At 41.0% G+C, this 20,416-nt stretch overlaps 2 protein-coding genes across 3 annotated transcripts in view; one reads left to right on the top strand and one right to left on the bottom strand.

The window, feature by feature from the left end:
* Nucleotides 1–20,416, bottom strand: part of LOC106090824 (sensory neuron membrane protein 2) — a 572,456-nt gene that overhangs the window by 195,957 nt on the left and 356,083 nt on the right. The window lies entirely within an intron of this gene.
* LOC131994048 (uncharacterized) lies at nucleotides 239–8,437 on the top strand. The gene is made up of 3 exons (XM_059360185.1): nucleotides 239–261; nucleotides 428–589; nucleotides 7,266–8,437. Exon 3 carries the CDS (start codon nucleotides 7,274–7,276, stop codon nucleotides 8,219–8,221), a length of 948 nt encoding a protein of 315 aa, XP_059216168.1. The 5' UTR covers nucleotides 239–261; nucleotides 428–589; nucleotides 7,266–7,273; the 3' UTR covers nucleotides 8,222–8,437.

Below are 20,416 nucleotides of genomic sequence, written 5' to 3'. Positions count from 1 at the left end.
TGAATGCCGAACATTGTAGAAGTCTGTTTTTGGACTAAGTAAGCTGTTTACATCCAAAACCCCTACATATTTTACGGTCAAACTACATTCCCAATTTGTTTATCGAAAATCCCCAGATAACCATAGTGGATTATTTACAATCTTGTTTTGACGTTTCATCAAATGACGTATTTTTTCGCCGCGATTAGTAACCCATCAAAATTGATATTTCCGCAAAAAATCTGAGGCCTTCTGTCTCATTCGCTGTTCATCTTCATACTGGTAAGACGTATTCCCCCTCAATAAAATCCAAGCATATTTGTTCAATCCTAACTCCACTGCTTTTTCTCATTCCTTTTGTTTTCATATGTTCACTGGGAACATATTCTCCAACCATTCTTACGAAGATGCAAAGCCATTAGTGAAGTGTTACTTCTGACTTTTGCAGTGGACTCAATCAATACACCATCTTCCCACAGATCGAAGTGCACTCCCGCACACATAAACATTTTGGTCCAATTCGAACCTGATACCTACGACCTCTTGGAGCAGGCACTCTCAGAAGTTTCAATTCCAGAAGTTCCAGTTCTTGTCATCCCGATAAAAACAGGTTAGTGTTACATTGCCTTTTGTGTTCTAGCTATTTGTTATTGAGGTGCTATAGAGTGAGGATTGACACAGAATAAGCTACAGTCAAAAGCGCATTTAACCACGTGTCAAATTTATAAATTGTGCTATAAGAAGAAAATAAATTAATTAGTCCGCATACAGAATTTATATAAGCCAAACTGGGAGATCATACATTTGTTTGGTCACTATGGAAAATACACTTATTAATGTGACAAAATAATCACCAAGACTTCGTTTACAAGCATTGCCTGAAATATTGGATTAATTGGACCATAAGGCATGGGCCCTTCATGGACAAAGCATTGGTGAGTCGTGTGTTTTTAAATCCAAAAATACAAACATTCCATAAATGAAGTAAAGAAAAAATTCTTTCAATATCCATGTGCATGAGGCAAAGTAAAATCGGTGGTGTATGTTCAGTGCGCGCTTCCTACTTTGCAGTTGATATACCCATGAATGCACAGTAGCCAAAGATGATATGGGATTTCATTGTGCTCTGTGGTTATTTCTCTTGCAGTGAATGTATGCTTATTTTGATTTTCAGCTATTTGTTGTTATTTGAGATCATCCAGTCATTTACGATATCTTCTGTTCATTCCCATTGTCCCTAAGTCAACTCTTTTTTTTCTAATTACCACTCCTATTCTCTATCACTCAAACCATTGCACTCTCTTACAAGTGATCTTTCCACATAGAAGCTTCATTTCATTTTGTCAGTGATCATAACTTGTCATACGATTGTATCATAGGGGTACAAACAAGTTATTTTATGACTACACTACTCCCATGCGCTGTGTACTAATAAGTTCGCTTGTGGGTACAATTTTCTCTTCTATGTTTGGAGCCAATCTGATTTTCATCACTGGTGCCTGTATTTATTGGAGTCTGCGCAGTGGTTGATTTCCTCTCTTGAGTTATAAATATTTCGGTTCTCCGTTCTCCATTCCTTCTTTCTTCTTTCGAGGTTATTGACCCCCAACAGTTTTGAATAAGGCTACAGCTGATTCATGACGTCACTAGTGCAGTTTAGCCTAGCGATGTATCTATGACTTATGTTTTTGAATCTCTGTTGGGATCCATTTGTGGTTGAATATTCTTTTTCTTGGTTTTTCAGTGTGACTAGATACTTTTGTGTTTCGAAGGTACATTTTACGCTTTGTTTGATTAACAGGAATTAATTCTATATTTTGTCTACGGGCGAAATCTGTTTGAATAGAGACTTCCTGTTAAGGAACAGAATTATTCGACCTAGTCGATTTTTGGTTTGCTGTGCATTTCACCACATTTTTTTTATCTACTGCCTTCCCACGGTGCTTTTGAGATTGTATAAAGGCAATCGAATGTAGATACGATCATGTCCTTGGATAAGTTCATCCGATTGTCTGACAGGCTTGTCGAATTTGAGGCACTCCTTAATGATAAGCATACCAAGTTGTCCTCATGTTATGCTGTTGAGACGCACAAGGAGGAAGTCAAGGAAATTTGGGATAGGCTGAAGCCAGTTTACGAGCAATGCCTTGGCGATTTGGAAGAGGGGGCAGTTGGGGATGAGATGCCTTTTGGGGGAAATGACGAGAAGGCTTCTGAGGTTGAAATGGTCAAGTCAAAGTTTAGAAGTGCTTTCTCAACTTATTGTCGATGCGTTGAACATTTAGGGGAGGTGCTTCAACAGCTCTCCCAACCCATTTCTACAACGGCTTCGAATCAACCTCAGGGATTTAAACTCCCACCATGTGAAATTCCTACATTCGGTGGCGATTATCCCACATGGCCCACATTCCGGGACATGTTTACGGCGGTCTGTATTCGGAATTCTCGTCTTAGTCCGGTGGAGAAGCTATTTCATCTGACTCAAAGGACGAAGGGAGAGGCCAATGAGATAGTGAGGAAATTCCCTTTGACTCAGGAGAATTTTGCCTTGGCTTGGAGAAGTCTTTGTTCACGGTACGAGAACAAACGGGTTCTTGTCAACACTCAACTGAAGGCACTTTTTAATATTTCTTCCATTCATTCAGAATCTGCCGGCGCACTTAAGTCTCTTCAGCGAGACATAAATGCTTGCATCTCCATGTTGAAGCTTTATGACATTGATGTTGACAGTTGGGACCCCATTTTCATTTATATATGCTCCAGTCGTCTTCCTGACGTGACCCTTACTTTATGGGAACAGACATTGGAGGACAAAACTTTAATTCCGAAATGGTCTGTCTTCGATACATTTCTGACAAATCGACATAGGACCTTAGAATCTGTGTCCGAAATCCGTAAAAAGGACACAATGTCGACTGGCTCTAATACGGGGCAGAGGTCATGCCCGAAGTCCGGGGGCAAGAACATAAGGGCTTTTCAGAATAAAGTTTCTGAGTCCAACTGCAAACTGTGCCCTAATGAGGTTCACGTTATTCGAAAGTGTCCTAAGTTTTTGCAAATGAGTGTGAATCAGAGGTTGGCGGAAATTAAGAGATTGAGTCTATGCCTAAATTGTTTTTCCAAATCCCATTCCGTGAGACACTGTTCGAGTAAGTTTTCTTGTCTGAAGTGCAACAAACGCCACAATTCTTTACTACACCGAGAACAGACGCCTTCGACCCAGGGCCAGCCCGATACGAACGCTCATACCACTTCCAGTTCTGTCACATCTCCGATACCAAATTCCTGTACTCTACAGTCCACTAATTCCGGAGGTGGTTTAATACAGACATGCTTTTCAAGTCATTCCAAAGGGGTTCTGTTGGGCACGGCTATGGTGAAGATTTGTCATAATGGTTTGGATTATCTGGCAAGAGCACTAGTTGATTCAGGTTCTGAGGGTACCTTCATTTCCGAGAAGTTGTTCAATCAGCTTAAATTGCCGTTCAAACGTATGAGTGCGAGTATTTCGGGGTTAAATAATACAATTTCCGCCTCCGTTCAGAAGGAATGCCGTTTCAAGTTAAATTCAATAGTGGATCCGAATTTTGAGGTCTGGGCTTCAGCACTGGTGGTACCACATTTGTCAGGAAGCCTGCCATCGAGAACCTTTCATCCGAACTCATTAGTCGATTTGCCCGACATTCCTTTTGCAGACCCCCGGTTTTATGAAAGTTCCAAAATTGATCTTCTTCTAGGTGGGGACATTCTTCCATTTATAATGCTCTCGGGCATTAGACGAGAAGTCTGTGGATCGTTGCTTGCACAGGAAACTGTATTTGGATGGATCCTTACAGGTCCAATTCCTTCTGAATCCATTCCTTCATCTCCTAGAGTTGTGTCTTATTTTTGTGAAGTTGCTCTAGAATCACTGATTTCCCGTTTTTGGGAGGTGGAAGACCTTCCAAGGAAGACGTTTTTATCTCGTTCAGATCAGTATTGTGAGGATTTGTATGCAGCGACTACTACAAGGGATAAAGAGGGCCGATATATGGTTTCACTTCCATTTAGGGAGGGTTTTCCGGAGGATGTTAACATCGGTCACTCTAGAAACTGTGCGATGGCACAGTTCATAAGGAATGAGGCACGTCTTCTCCGAAATCCAGTTTTCAAGTCCGAGTATGACAAAGTGCTTGAGGAATATACGTCCTTAAAGCACATGTCCAGGGTTTCTGCCCCTAAAGATGTACACTCTTGCGATTATTATTATTTACCCCATCACGCCGTTGTAAAGCCCGAGAGCACTACGACAAAAGTGAGGGTGGTATTCAATGCCTCTTCCCCCTCATCCAATGGTGTCAGTTTAAACGATGTTTTATATGCTGGCCCTGTTTTACAGAATGACCTTGTCGTGCTCATTCTTAGGTGGAGATTTTTCCGTTATGTATTCAACGGGGACATAACGAAAATGTATCGGCAGATACTAATACGTCCGGAACATAGAGTTTTCCAAAGAATTCTTCACCGTATAGACCCTAATGGAAGTATTTCTGACTACGAACTCGATACGGTGACTTTCGGAGTCAATTGTGCCCCCTTCCTTGCCATAAGGACTATCCTGCAGTTGGCTGACGATGTGAAAGAGTCATTTCCATTAGCAGCCCATATATTACGGGATTCGATGTATGTGGACGATGCTCTCGCAGGTGCCCACACAATTGAGGATGCGATTGAGTCGAGAAATCAGCTTATTAGAGCTTTGATGTCCGCTGGTTTTTCAATGAGGAAGTGGGCATCTAATTCCAAGATGGTCCTTTCCGACCTTTCTACTGACCAACTGCTTTCCGAGGACTTTTTGAATTTAGATGACCGAAGTACTGCTAAAACTTTAGGCATTCGCTGGAATGCATCTTCTGATTCATTTTACTTTTCTACTTCACCATTTCCCGACAATTGCAAATTTACGAAAAGGGAAATTTTATCGCAAATCTCCAAACTCTTTGACCCTGCCGGTTGGTTGGCCCCATGCATTGTTATAGCGAAAATGATTATGCAGACTATTTGGACCGAAGGTACAAAGTGGGACGAGGAAGTTTCCCCACAATCATTGTCTGGCTGGAGATGTTTTCAGTCTGCATATCCGTCAATAAATTCCATTGTCGTGCCAAGGTGGTTTGAGTATAGCCCAGATTGTGATATCCAGTTTCATGGTTTCAGTGACGCCTCAGAGAAGGCATACGCGGCTGCACTCTACGTTCGGGTCAGTAAGAGGGGGTCAACATCCGTCCATTTGGTTTCATGTAAGACTAAAGTTGCACCATTGAAGACACTTTCGATTCCACGATTGGAATTGTGTGGGGCAACTTTACTTGCTGAAATGCTTGACCACCTACTTCCTCAATTACATATCCAGGATTATTCAGTGTTTTGTTGGACGGACTCCACTATTGTCCTGTCTTGGCTTAGTAAACCTCCTTGTTTTTGGTCGACGTTCGTGGCCAATCGGGTATCAAGGATCACCCAGGTTATTGATGTTTCTAAATGGCATCATGTAAGGTCTGACTTTAATCCAGCTGATTTGGCCAGTCGGGGTATATATCCGACTGAACTTCTGAATAACAACCTATGGTGGCATGGACCATCGTGGCTAAGTAGCCCCAAGCATGCTTGGCCAAAGCTCAGCGAGTGTTCAAGCGAGCCTATTGAGCTTGAAAGGAAGACTGTGAAGGTCCATTTTTCCTATTTTCGTGATTTTGACGACATCCTGGAAAGGTTTTCCTCTTTTTCAAGAGCCATTCGGGTTATTGCATACATATATCGGTTTTTCCACAGCACGCATCCAAAATACCGATCTAAGCACCAGAGGCATAGGGCAACAATTTCACCATCAGAGGTTTTGATGGTGCAGAACCGCCTTCTCTCCATGACTCAGAAAGCTTACTTTCCCGACGAATATTTGGCACTGTCTGCGAAGAAAACTATTGCCTCCAAAAGCTCATTATTAAGTTTAAATCCATTCCTGGATGATGAAGGTGTTATGAGGATATGTGGGAGGCTGACATCATCTCCGGTCTTGTCGTATAATGAAAGACATCCGGTTATACTTCCGTATAGTAGCCAGTTATCTCGTCTCCTGGTTAAATTCACCCATGAGATTTCCATTCATGGTGGCAACCAACTGGTTCTCCGTTTGCTTCGTATGCAATTTTGGATAATCAAAGTTAAAAATTTGATTAAGACGATTATTAACAGATGTAAACCGTGCATCCTTTATAAGCAACGGTGTCAGCGACAAATGATGTCCGCACTGCCTCCAGAAAGAACTGAAATTTTCAGGCCTTTTACTCACACTGGTCTGGATTTCACTGGGCCATTCGATATAAAGAATTATTCCGGCCGGTGCTGTCGCATCACCAAAGGCTATGTATGTGTCTTTGTGTGTTTTGCGACCAAGGCCATTCATTTGGAACCCACATCAGATCTGTCCACCAACACGTTTTTGGCGGCTTTTACTAGATTTGCTTCACGGCGTGGATGTCCTCTCCATCTCTATTCCGACAATGGCACTAACTTCGTTGGTGCGTCCAAGGTCTTGGCAAGAGATTTCCTCCAATCATCCCAGCAGTTACTTGAGTCCAAATATGCTCACCAGGGTATAGCATGGCATTTTATCCCTCCTGGAGCCCCACATATGGGTGGGCTTTGGGAGGCAGGGGTAAAAAGTTTTAAGTCCCATTTCCGAAAGGTGGCGGCGAATTCCAAACACACCTTTGAAGAGTTTCAAACTTTACTGTCTAAAATTGAGGCTTGTTTGAACTCACGCCCACTTTGCCCTATATCTCAAGAATCATCCGATTTATCGGCCCTAACACCTGGTCATTTCTTGATTGGGGCTCCGATTTTAACGCCTATTGATCCAAATATGAAAAATGTCTCATTATCCCTCGTGAATCGATGGCAACGATTAAAAATTATGCACCAACATTTTTGTATTCGATGGAAGGACGAATACCTGAAAGAGCTCCACAAGCGCCACAAGTGGAAAAATCCCACTGCGAACTTGGAAGAAAATTCGTTGGTTGTAGTTCGAGAAGAAAATTTGCCCCCAAATTGTTGGCGATTGGGTAGAATCTCGAAAGTGTGTCCAGGCTCAGATGGTCGAGTCCGTGTCGCCGAGATTATTACCGAGAAAGGTAAAATAACAAGGCCGATCACAAAGTTAGTCGTTCTTCCTAACGAATCCACCTTTTAACACTTTAATCCTTTGATTAAAATCTAATTGGTACTAAAACTACATTCAATCCTAGCAAAAAAAATGCGTGGTAACCAAAAGGCCAGTAAACCAAATAGTAAGAAGCCCGGGCAATATGTATGCAGATTGTGTAGATGGACCCATCCACTCCGAAAATGTAAAAAGTTCTTGGAAATGGAACCTATTAGACGGCTTCAACTGGTAAACAAATTCGGCTACTGTAAGAACTGCTTGGCACATTCGCACTCCCAAGGTTCTTGTTTTACAACGACTGGTTGCCGGTACTGCCAAAAAAACCATCACAGCCTACTTCATATGCACAAGGCACAACAACAAACTCGGAGCCAAAAAGGACGGCCTCATTCTACACAACAAAAACAGTCCAAAAATAAATCCCGAAGCTCAAAAACTCCAAATTCACATCCAAAGCCAAACCCGAATCCAATACTAAATCCGGATTCAAATCCAAATTTGAAGCCAACTGCAAGGTCGAAATCGTGTGAAAATAAATCTTCCAATGCTTCTTTATCTGCTATCCTAAAGCAGAATACAGTTACGCTACTCCCAACCGTGGTTGTGGAAATCGAAGGTAACAAAGGAAAATGCAGAGTACGTTGTTTGCTTGATACTGGATCCCAATATAGCCGCATATCTTCAAGTTTAGTGCGCCAATTGGGACTTACAACGCTTACTCTAAACGAAGAGACAATTTGCCCAATTGTTTTGGCATCCGTGTACGATCCAGACATACGAATCGAGGTTACACTCCGCGTAACTAATAGAATTTCCGTGCGCACACCCGGCAAATTGCTTTCAAAATCCATAAAGGCCAAATACACCAATATAATGCTTGCAGACGCTTCATTCTACAAACCAGGCCCCATAGATGTAATACTTGGTATCGACATATACTCTTTAGTGATAAGAGAAGGCATTTCCAACCATTCTGGTCTGCCAACTGCCCAGAATACTATGTTTGGATGGACCATCTATGGCAGTTGCCCAATGTAGTTTTTACCTTGCACTTTGAATTATTACTCGCATCAACTGAAATCCAACAAAACTGAACTCACTCTAAATAGCAAACTGAACACTTAAGCAAATGTAACCTAACACCAACACTTCAATATACGTACATAATTTTAAAATTATTATAAAAATACAAATCTAGTTTCTATTTTCAATTGAAAATACAAAGAAGTATTTATAACCTTAAGAGTACAATGAATTACATAACTTTCCTAACCTAGCAAATTAATTTGAAAATTATTTGTAGAAATTATATTTTTTAATACTAAATTAACATGAATTGTAAACGGAAAATCAATTCTGATGTGGTACGAACTATTTGTTGCAGTAATACTGCAAGGGGGGCGGAATGTTTACATCCAAAACCCCTACATATTTTACGGTCAAACTACATTCCCAATTTGTTTATCGAAAATCCCCAGATAACCATAGTGGATTATTTACAATCTTGTTTTGACGTTTCATCAAATGACGTATTTTTTCGCCGCGATTAGTAACCCATCAAAATTGATATTTCCGCAAAAAATCTGAGGCCTACTGTCTCATTCGCTGTTCATCTTCATACTGGTAAGACGTATTCCCCCTCAATAAAATCCAAGCATATTTGTTCAATCCTAACTCCACTGCTTTTTCTCATTCCTTTTGTTTTCATATGTTCACTGGGAACATATTCTCCAACCATTCTTACGAAGATGCAAAGCCATTAGTGAAGTGTTACTTCTGACTTTTGCAGTGGACTCAATCAATACACCATCTTCCCACAGATCGAAGTGCACTCCCGCACACATAAACATAAGCAGTTAAGAAACAAGGCCACCTCTCGACAGACGAAGACTACACTTTACAAGACACTGATACTATCCGTGCTGTTATATGGTTCTGAAGCATGGGTACTTGTGAAAGCAGATGAGGCAGTGCTTGGAGTATTTGAGAGAAAGATTCTTCGTAAAATATATGGACCAGTTTGCGTTAACGGAAAATATAGGCGACGTATGAACCACGAGCAGTATGACGACGATAGCATAGTTACACGCATCAAAATACAACGGCTGCGTTGGCTAGGTCATGTAGTCAGAATGGATGAAGAAGCTCCAGCAAAGAAGTCTTTTGAAGGCAAACACGGTGGTACCCGCAAACCGGGAAGACCAAAAGCCCGATGGAAAGATCAAGTAGTGGGAGACACCTCGAAAGATTTTAGAATGAGCGCAGAAGATCGAGGCGCTTGGAACGCTAATCTACGTTCGGCTAGTGGAAGAAATGTCATAGCCAATTAAAGAAAAAAAAGAAACATTGTAGAAGTCATTGTGTAATATTTCAGTCCATACTCAATATCGAGAAATCGGTCTATATGGCAGCTATATCCAAATATGGTCCGCTGTAGACGATATTTAACAAACAGGTGTAGAGGTCTATCAAAACGCATTGTTTTAAATTTCATCCAAATCGGAAGAAAAATGTTCCTTTTATGGGCTCAATACTCTGTATCGGGAGATCGGTCTATATGGCAGCTATATCTAAATATGGCCCGAACTGGACCACATTTGACAGGAATGGCTAGGGGTCTAACAGAACAGACTGTGCCAAATTTCATCGAATTCGGGTAATAAATGGATCATTTATGGCCTCAATACCCTATATCAGGAGATCGCTCTATAGGGCAGCTATATCCAAATATACTCCGATCTGAATAGCACTTCACACAAATGGTCTACCAGAATTTACTGTGCCAAATTTCATCGAATTCGGATGAAAAATTACCAATTTATTGTCTCCAGACTTTAAGTCTGGAGATCGGTCTATATTTAACTAAAATCCGATTTCTATACCCACCACCGAAGGATGGGGGTATATTCATTTTGTCATTCCGTTTGCAACACATCGAAATATCCATTTTCGACCATATAAAGTATATGTATTCTTGATCAGCGTAAAAATCTAAGACGATTTAGACATGTCCGTCCGTGTGTACGTCTGTCTAATGAAATCACGCTACAGTCTAAAAAAATAGAGATATTGAGCTGAAACTTTGCACAGATTCTTTTTGGTTCACAAGCAGGTAAAGTCGAGGATGGGCTGTATCGGACTATATCTTGATATAGTCCCCATGTAGACCGATGCTCCGATTTAGGGTCTGAAATTTGGGACAGTGAGTTGTATTAGGCCCTTCGACATCCTTCGTCAATTTGGCGCTGATCGGTCCAGATTGGTAATAGCTGCCATATAGACCGATCCTCCGATTTAGGGTCTTAGGCCCATAACAGCCACATTTATTATCCGATTTCGCTGAAATTTGGGACAGTGAGTTGTGTTAAGCCCCTCGACATCCTTCGTTAATTTGGTCCGGATCGGTCCAGATCTCGTTATAGCTGTCATATAGACCCATCCGCCGATTTAAGGTCTTAGGCCCATCAAAGCCACATTTATTATCCGATTTCGCTGAAATTTGGGACAGTGAGTTGTGTTAGGCCCTTCGACATCCTTCGTTAATTTGGCCCTTATCGGTCCAGATTTGTATATAGCTGCCATATAGACCGATGCTCCGATTTAAGGTCTTAGGCCCACAAAAGCCACATTCATTATCCGATTTTGCTGAAATTTGAGACAGTGAGTTGCCTGAGGCCCTTAGCCACCTTTCTTCAATTTGGCCCTGATCGGTCCAGATTTGTATATATATAGATAGATAGATATAAACCGATCCTCCGATTTAGGGTCTTAGGCCCATAAACGCCACATTTATTATCAAATTTTGCTGAAATTTGGAACAGTTAGTTGTGTTAGGCTCTTCGGCATCCTTCGTCAATGTGGCCCTTATCGGTCCAGATTTGGATATAGCTGTCATATAGACCGATACTCCGATTTAGAGTCTTAGGCCTATAAAAGCCACATTTATTCTCCGATTTTACTGAAATTTGGGACAGTGAGTTGTCTTAGGCCCTTCGACTTCCTTTGTCAATTTGGCTCAGATCAGTCCAGATTTGCATATAGCTGTCATATAGGCCGATCTCTATATTTTGGGTTTTGGGGCCATAAAAAGCGCATTGATTGTTCGATGTCGCCGAAATTTCGGACAGTGAGTTGTGTTAGGCCCTTCGACATCCTTCTTCAATTTGGTTCAGATCAGTCCAGATTTGTATATAGCTGACATATAGACCGATATCTCGATTTAAAGTCTTGGGCCCATTAATAAATATCCCGGGTATTTACCCAATTTATCGGGTGGGTAAATGCCTTTTGGGTATTTACCCATCGTCCATCTCTACTCATGCAAAATGTTAGCCAAATCGGATGAGAATTATGCCCTCTAGCGGCTAAAGAAATCAAGATCCAATATCGGTTTATATGGCACCTATAACAGGTTATGGACCGATTTTGACCATACTTAGCATATAGGTTGGAAGTGATACCAAAACACCACGTGCATAATTGGATAAGAATTGCGCCTTCTAAAAGCTCAAGAAGTCATGACCCAAGATCGGTTTATATGGCAGCTATTACTTTATAGGGTCTCAAGCGCATATTTCGAGGTGTTACAAACAAAATGACAAAATTAGTATACTCCTATCCTTTGATTGAGGGTATAATTAGACAAGCTTATATGCAGGTGTTGATTTATTGAAACAGATCTACATATAGCCGATAATAGAACCATTTGTAGCATTATCGGTTGAAGCAGTAGTGTACTCATAGGTTTGTTGGGTTTGTAAATATGGTTCTATGTTTTGGTATAGTTCCCACATAAACCTATCTCGCGATTTGAATTCCTGAGTCACTTAGATCAGGTTAGGTTGAAAAGAGGGTGCATATATAAATCTGCCCTATGCCACTATGGACATATACCTAAGTGTTGTGCGCTCTAGGCAAGTCTTAGGCACGCTGTGAAAATGTTGGCCTCAACATGTCCTCCTTTATCTCTGCTCTCACTCCCATGTCGTCTACTAAAGTTTCAGTTTGGACATGGGTTTTTGAGAGAAACTTTTTTATCTTGGCGGCGTCATTAACGCTATCGACCTGTTTGCAGAAAAGCTTCCAGGAGACACGTATCGCCGCTCCGGTAATCTTATTGTATTCTTTGAGCCGTGTGTAATACACATTCCAATAAATATCCGCTTTTTTACGACGTGCTCTGTTAAAAAGTAAGCGGACCTCTTTCCCAATATTGCAAATCTCCCCGGTTATCCAGGGTTTTTCTTGGACTGATTTCCTTTTCCGAAGAGGACAACAATCTTCGAAGGACCCCACCAGTGCAGTCGAAATCCTGTTGACATTTTCCTCAATGTCTTCTATGCTTGGACAATCTAAATTATCTTGCCCAAGTCTTCATCTTCTGAATTTTGTCCAATTGGTTGTCAACTTATTCCAGAAGCTTATCGGATTCGGCGCTGGCCGTGCTATTCTAAACCTAATTGCTTGCCAGACTAGGAACTACCTTATATATTCCAGGGAAACTGGAATCTGTGGGTATGCCACTAGCGACATGTAAGCTAAGTTTTCAGTACCAGGTCCGAAGGACAACGAGCGATAGAAGGTCACAAAGAGGTTGCTGTGAGCATTCCAAAACTATGTGGCCTAATCTAGACGTGAAGAAGTCTACCGCTTTGCTGTCACTGGCTAAAACAGACGTCTCAGTCATTGTGTCCGTCATAGCAGGTCACTGTCTAATCGAACTGAAGGTTGCCAGTAACGACTTTTGCAGAAGCCGTGAGGACATCGATGAAGAAGACCTCGTGAATGTAGCGACGGCCAGAGAAAAAGTGTTCCATGGACCTCATCGATTAGATCCCGATCTAATTGTGAAACTCGTCGATTAGATCCTGATCTAATCGTGAACCTCATCGATTAGATTTTCCGAACATATCGTCACATCAAATACCTCTTTCGCAACCCTATTTACAAAGGTAACGGTTTTACCAATCTTAAGTGTTATTAGGTCGTTAGTATTCAAGAACTCTGCCAGGGCTGGGCCCTGCTTACTCCTGAGTCACTTACAAGTGCAATTACTATTCGATTTTGGTTGAAATTAGTGTCTTTGTGTCTTGTTATGACTTCCAAAATCTATGGCAAGTACGGTCCAAATTGGTCTGGCTCCTCGATCAACCGACCTCCCGATATGTAATTGAGCCTCCAGAAGGTGCAATTATCATTCGATTTGCAACCTTATATAGCTGATATATCATAGCCTATTTGTTTGACAAAAAGTAGTTCAAAGAATATGCCAACATTCCGTTCAGTCGAACTTAACGCGCATTTACTTCTTTGACTGACAAATTCGTCCAGTTTGGCACAATCCTTCTCTTTCCATCACTCTAAAATGTCCACACTTCATATACCGTCTTCGTTGGCACTGCATAGTTTCCTTGGTGGAGGGATCAGCAAGGACGTAACAGAGAAAAAACTGTGTCAAATATTGCTGCGAGAAAAAGATTTATTCGAAATAATTTGCTGTGGAAGCATTTCTTTTCTTTGTCCTGTTCACACTCCAATTTTAGTTATGCTGTCACTCACTGCACAGCAGGGCCAACTTATTTAAAAAAGAAAATTACTGGCTTGCCATAAAAACGAAGTCACAGAAGAGGGGTATTCACAGTAGATTTTGAGTTGGTTAGCTAAAAACATGTAAAAGCGTGCTAAGTTTCAATGAAAAAGTCATTCATATATAGCTATGAGCTATATAAAATTATTGACTAATTTGGTCCGTACTCGTTAACGCTGTTAGAAGTCGCAGAAAAATATCACCATCCAAAATTTCAGGCAAATCAAGTAATAATTGCGCCTTCCATTGGCATAGAAAGTCAAAATGGAATATTGGTTTATAGGGCATATTTCAGACAAATTGGATAAGAACTACGTCCTCTAGAGGCCCAAGAAGTCTAATCGGGAAATGGGGCTGTATGACAGCTTTACCAGGGTATCGACTGATTTATACCACACTTGGCACAGTTGTTGGAAGTCATACCAAAGGTTAGGTTAGATTTAAGTGGCAGTCTGCCATCAGACTCATTTAGACGTTTTCGTCCATTGTGATACCACAGGAACAGACGAAGTAAGTTGCCATCTAGTTCCTACCGTTGAACCCCAGATCGCTTTGAAAAGCCCAATAACATGCGAATGTTCACATTCGCTAAATCAGACAGGTTCTCAAAGATATGAGAACCTAAAGCGGAATTCCTTCTAACTGCAAGACACACACACAGAAGGTGTTCTATAGTCTCTTCTTCTTCGATGTCCCTACAGCTTCTGCAAAAGTCGTTGCTGGCAACCTTCAGTCTGTCAGCATGTTTTCCGATTAGACAGTGACCTGTCATGACGGACCAATGACTGAGACGTCTGTTTTAGCCAATGACAGCAAAGCAGTAGACCTCTTCAAGTCTAGATTAGGCCACATAGTTTTGGAATGCTCACAGCCCCCTCTTTGTGATCATCTCTCATTCGTTGTCCTTTGGATCTGGTCCAGAAAACTTAGCTTGTTTTCTGGACCATGTTGCTAGAGGCATACCCACAGATTCCAGTATCCCTGGAATGTGTGGAGTAGTTCCTAGTCTCGCAATCTCGTCCGCTTTAGAATTCCCTGAGATATCTCTGGGCATCCAAAACAGATGAAATTTCAACTGTTCAGCCATCTCGTTGAGAGATGGTGGTTTTTGTGTTCAGAAATACGTTCTCCAGGGATTTAATGACTCCCTGGGTGTCTGAGAAGATATTTATGTCAATAGTCTTAATGAGATTACGTGGTCGGGTAATCTTTTCGATATGACCAGTTATAGATCTTTAGAGTACACCCCATAGCCCACCTGGTCGTTTAGTTTGCAACCATCCGTATAGAAGACTATTTAACTTCTGTTACAAGGGAGATCATTGTTCCAATCGGTTCTATCAGGAATAGTACTTTTTATCAAAAAGCATTTCAGGTAGGGTGGTGCCTGGAACATCGGATATTGTATTAAGGATAACACAGTCTCGAAAGAGAGAAAGAAAGCTCCCTTATCCTCACGGCAGTGGTCGCTGAAATTTGTCTAGCCACAATGTCCAGAGGCATAAGATGTGGCATTAAATTCAGTGCATCAGATGGTCTCGTCCTCAGTGCGGCTGTGATGGCCAAAAAAGCCATCTTTTGGATCCGGTTATGTATTGAGAAGTAGGTGGACTTTTGAAGCGCCGTCCACCAGACCACAACACAAATCATACCCGGAAACGGCAATGTTTGTCCGATTTGGCTGCAATTTTGCACGTTGTGTTCTGTTATGACTTCCAACAATTGAGCCAAGTACGATCCAAATCGGTTTATAGCCTGACATAGCTCTCTTATATTTGTCTTCTAGAGCTCTTACAAGCCGCAATTTTTGTCCGATTTGGCAGAAATTTAGCATGAGGTTCGGGCGGGGCGAATCTTGGGAGCCCACCACCAGATATTTTGCTACAAATTTATAAAAATTAAATGTATTGGGTTGCCCAAAAAGTAATTGCGAATTTTTCATACAGTCGACGTTGACAAATTTTTTCACAGCTTGTGACTCTGTAATTGCATTCTTTCTTTTGTCAGTTATCAGCTGTTACTTTTAGCTTGCTTTAGAAAAAAAGTGTAAAAAAAGTATATTTGATTAAAGTTCATTCTAAGTTTTATTAAAAAAATCCGCAATTACTTTTTGGGCAACCCAATAGTTGGAGGGCATTATCTAATTCTACATACCAAACTTCTGCCGAACCAGCAAATATTAGAGCTACTAGGAACCGAACCGAACCGATGATCGAGAGATTCGTGCATTTGGGAGGTATGTCAGGTTATAAAGCGATTTGGACCGTATTTGGCACAGTTGTTGGAAGTCGTAACAGACCACCTCATGCAAAATTCCAAATTGGACAAAAATTGCGGCTTGCGGCGGTTTGTATGGGAGCTATATCAGGTTACAGACCGATTTAGACCGTACTTGATACAGTTGTTGGAAGTCATAACAGAACACTACATGCAAATCTTCAGCCAAATCGGATAAAAGTTGGGATTTGTAAGGGCTCTAGAAGTAAAATTGGAAGATCGGTTTATATAGAAGCTTTATCTAAAACTGAACCGATATGGCCCATTTGCAATCCCCAACGATCTTCATCAAGAAGAAGTATCTGTGCAAAACTTTAAGCGGCTAGCTTTACGCGTTCGACCGCTATCGTGATTTCGACAGACGGCTGGACATGGCTAGGTCGACTCAGAACGTCGAGACGATCAAGGATATCTATACTCTATTGGGTCTTAGACGAATATTTTGAGGTGTTGCAAACGGAATGACTGGATTGGTATACCCCCATCCTATGGTGGTGGTGGTGTCTAAACAAGAACGTCATCGTAGCGCAGTGGAAAGCCTGGGTTCAAGTGTCGAGAACATCAGAAAAAATTATCAACTGTGATTTTCCCATCCTTATGCTGGCAACATTCATGAGGTACTGTACCATTTGGTATGGTACTCATATAAAAACTGTTACTGCGGCACGCCCTTTGGACTCGTTAGTATTCTGCCAGGGTTTGGTGTTGGTATTACCCCACGAAATGTGGTGAGAGTTCGCATCGCCTCCTATTAGTTTCTCATTTTCTGTCTGTTTTGCTTTCCTCAGCTTTGCTTTGCAGCTCCGACAAAGGTGGCGGTGGCGGTGGCGTAGAGTCGAAAGAGCAGATAAAGTGGTACGCTCCACCGTCTCCCTGTCTCACCACTGTTGCATCCGACATTGATAACTCTGGGGAAAATACATAATTAAAATTTTTATGACAAATAACGCAGGTCCTCGGCCGAGTTCCAGTGTAAGTAAAGAATAATTGGTAGTTGATATGGATCAGTCCAGAAATTTTGTTCCGGGTCGTCCATGGCTCCTGAATTGAGGCAATATGAATCTGGCCCTTGCTGGTTTTCTCTATCAGACAGCGTGAGAAGCTGTCTCGCTCCGGTGGAGGTTTATCTAGATGACCAGCGAACTGCTCAAATTGGAACAGCATACTTATGTTAAGGAAAGGTCGGTGGAGACTGCCCGGCGTGAGGTTAGGCATAAAATAAAAGAATCCTTCGGTGCCAAGACGTACCCATTAGCGGTTTGCAACGAGGCGGAGTCTAACAATGTGGAGGCCGGCAAATTGATTCAATCCCTAGACAAGTACCGTGCGGACCGGTTGCTAAGAGACTGGATAAGCGATATGCTAAGGAACAGGTGGGTAGATTGCGGGTACCATGATATAAATTTTTTTTTTTTATTTATTATTATTTATTTTATTTATTTCATATTAGATACACAAATTGATATTAGATAAACAAATTTTACATTTCATTATAAATTACGTCCCACGAAGCATTAAATAGCTTGTTTGTGAGAATAAGTTAAGATCTGTGATGTTATTACGTAGGTTGGCCAAATTGCCTGTATACTTCATTGTTTTTGGTTAATTATTTAAGTAATATTCTTTGATTAATTTGGTTCTAATATTGTAATTTCTTTCCTTGGTTATATTTGTTGGAATTTCGTTGATGATAGTAGGTAGTGTCACAGATAGTGAGTATTTGCCATAATCGTTCTTGAATTTCGGCACCATATATTTGCCTTCGATTTTTCTTCGTGTATTTTGGTTGTGATTTATTTTCTTCGCTAAACTGCCATCATCCATGAATTCTCTAACTACAGTGATGCAATAGATTTCCTTTATATTTAGTATTCCCAGATTTTGAAAGATTGGCTTTATTGAGTTTGTATTGATTTGTTGTGTTTTGTTTTGCATTTTTTTGTTTATGAGTTTCACTATCCGGGTTTGCGCTGTTTGAATGAGCCTGCAACATCTCGCATTCCCCCATGCTGTGACCCCATGACGAAGATGTGACTCGACTAATGAAAAATAGGCCTGTTTTATCACATGATATGGAGCACAGTTACCGAGATGATATAGTGCGTAGGCTGATTGTCGTAGTTTCTTTTGCAGATGCTGTATATGTACTTTCCATTTAAAACCGTCGTCCAAATGTACTCCAAGGTATTTATAGGTTTCCACTAGCTCGAGTTCTGTACTGCATTTGCCATTGCACTTGTCATGTAAGCTAACTGCATTGCAATTTTTATGTAGACATTCTGTGTCGTGATATATGATTTAGAACATTTTCATTGAATTTTAGGGCAAAGTTTTCGGTTATATCTTTTAGAGATTCATCTTTAAAGTTTCTTTTTATTGTATCATTTAAGTTTTCCGTCTTCTTACCGGTGATTTTATTGATGATTTGCCAAGTACCTCGTATATTGTTTCGATTTATTAAAAATTGGCGATAATAATAATCATTTTTAGCTTTGGTTATTGTTTTATTTAGTTTATTATTGAAATTTTTGTATATTTTTTCGTTTATTTTGTTGTTTTTGTTTTTTGTCCATTTTTTATATAAATGGTTTTTTATACTACAACATTTTAATATATGCTCATTGAGCCAAGGGTGTGGCTTTCTTTTTTTATGTTTTGTTTGTTGGCTTGTTGAATTTGTATAGATATCATTGAATGTTTTGTAGATATTGTTGAACAGTTCATTTGTATTATTGGATGAAATGATTATGAAATGATTATTCGTTCCCAGTCTGTGTCATTTATTTGTTGGTTGACTTTGGAGATGTTAATCGTAGAAGTTTCGTTTGTCTGTCTGTCTTGTGTGTGATTCAATGACGATTTTGTTTCGTCAACGCTTCCAAATATTGCAAAATGATCCGATATATCTATTCTAATTATTGCTGCATAAGCTTGAACAAATTGTTTATCCCACCTTGCGAATAAATGGTCAATACATGTCATTGATTGATTGCTATTGTCTTCTCTGGTAACTTCGTTTATCACTGTAAGCCATAGGATGATAGGATATTTAAGTAGTTGCTTGTAGTATTATTGTTTTTCTTTATATCAAAAATGTAAGTGAGAAAGTGAAATCACCATAAATAAGCTACTACGGATGCTGACTGAGGATTGATTTGAACCCGCCTGCTATGCAGACGATGTTATAATACTTCATTGGGGTAAGGATCCGAACCAACTATGCAGAAGTGCCGAAAGGGTCTTGCATGGCATATATCTGGGCTAGACACAGGGGTCTCAATGTTAACCCAGAGAAGACAGAAATATGTCTGTTCACAAGGAAGACGAAGGTGGGTTAATTTGACACACCATGTTTCCTCAATGAAACGATTTCGATATCGTTTCATTGACAAATACTAAGGAGTGATCTTGGATAGGAAACCTAACTGGAAGTGGCATATTCAAGAGCGTACTGAGAAGGCTCACAGATGTTGGACACAATGTAGACGTGCCGTAGGATCGAAATGGGGCCCGAATCCGGGGATAGTTCACTGGCTCTGCAGGAGCGTAATTAGATTACGCCCCGGTTATTTGGTGGACTGCTATGGAGAAAAAGCGTAACATTAGGACCATACAACAGGTTTAGAGAACATATTGTCTTGGCACAGGCGGAGCTATGAGGACCACGCCCACTAGGGCGCTGGAGACTATTCTAGATATCCCACCCATTGACATACAATTTAAAAGTGAGGCTGCCACTGCAGCTATTAGACTTAAGACAATGGGAGAATGGATTTAGGATGGGAGCAGCTCATACCATCGCGGTATAATCGAGGCGACGATAGTAAGCCTGGAAGGAATGGAATAGGATTCCGATCGGATACCTATGATGGCACAGCCTTGGACTGACAGAATCCTAGTATTGCCGTCTGGAAGATCGTCCTTCACTGAGGATGGTACAATCCGCATCGTTTGGCTGCAGGGCCATAATGGAGTAAGGAGTAATGAAAGTTTAGACTATTTGGCAGTAAAGGCTAAAGGACTGCCTTCAATAAACTTGGTTAATCCGAAGCCTTTCCGGCCGACGCTGTCCGAGTAAGGAACGTGGGCTACGTATGCTCAGGTACCATTGTGGAATAGCGACACAGTCGGTAGGACGGCGAAAATCCTATGGGGTGATCCAGATAGTGAGAGAGCGATGTTATTACTGAAAGGAAATAAGAAGGAGGTCAATATAACTTTTGGTATCATAGCGAGACACACAGGACTACGAGCTCACTAATGTAAAATTGGTGGGGCAGGTGATATCATGTGTAGGGCATGTGGGGAAGATGATGGGACGTTGCAGCATTTTTTATGTCATTTCCTGGCATTTGCGGCTAAAAAGCACC

This window comes from Stomoxys calcitrans, chromosome 1, assembly GCF_963082655.1.
Source record: "Stomoxys calcitrans chromosome 1, idStoCalc2.1, whole genome shotgun sequence".
Classification (NCBI taxonomy): Eukaryota; Metazoa; Arthropoda; class Insecta; order Diptera; family Muscidae; genus Stomoxys; species Stomoxys calcitrans.
This window is presented reverse-complemented; position numbering and strand designations above follow the sequence as displayed.

Excerpts from the sequence above, each read along its gene's own strand:
- LOC131994048 (XM_059360185.1), top strand. The coding sequence starts at position 7,274 with ATGCGTGGTAACCAAAAGGCCAGTAAACCAAATAGTAAGAAGCCCGGG.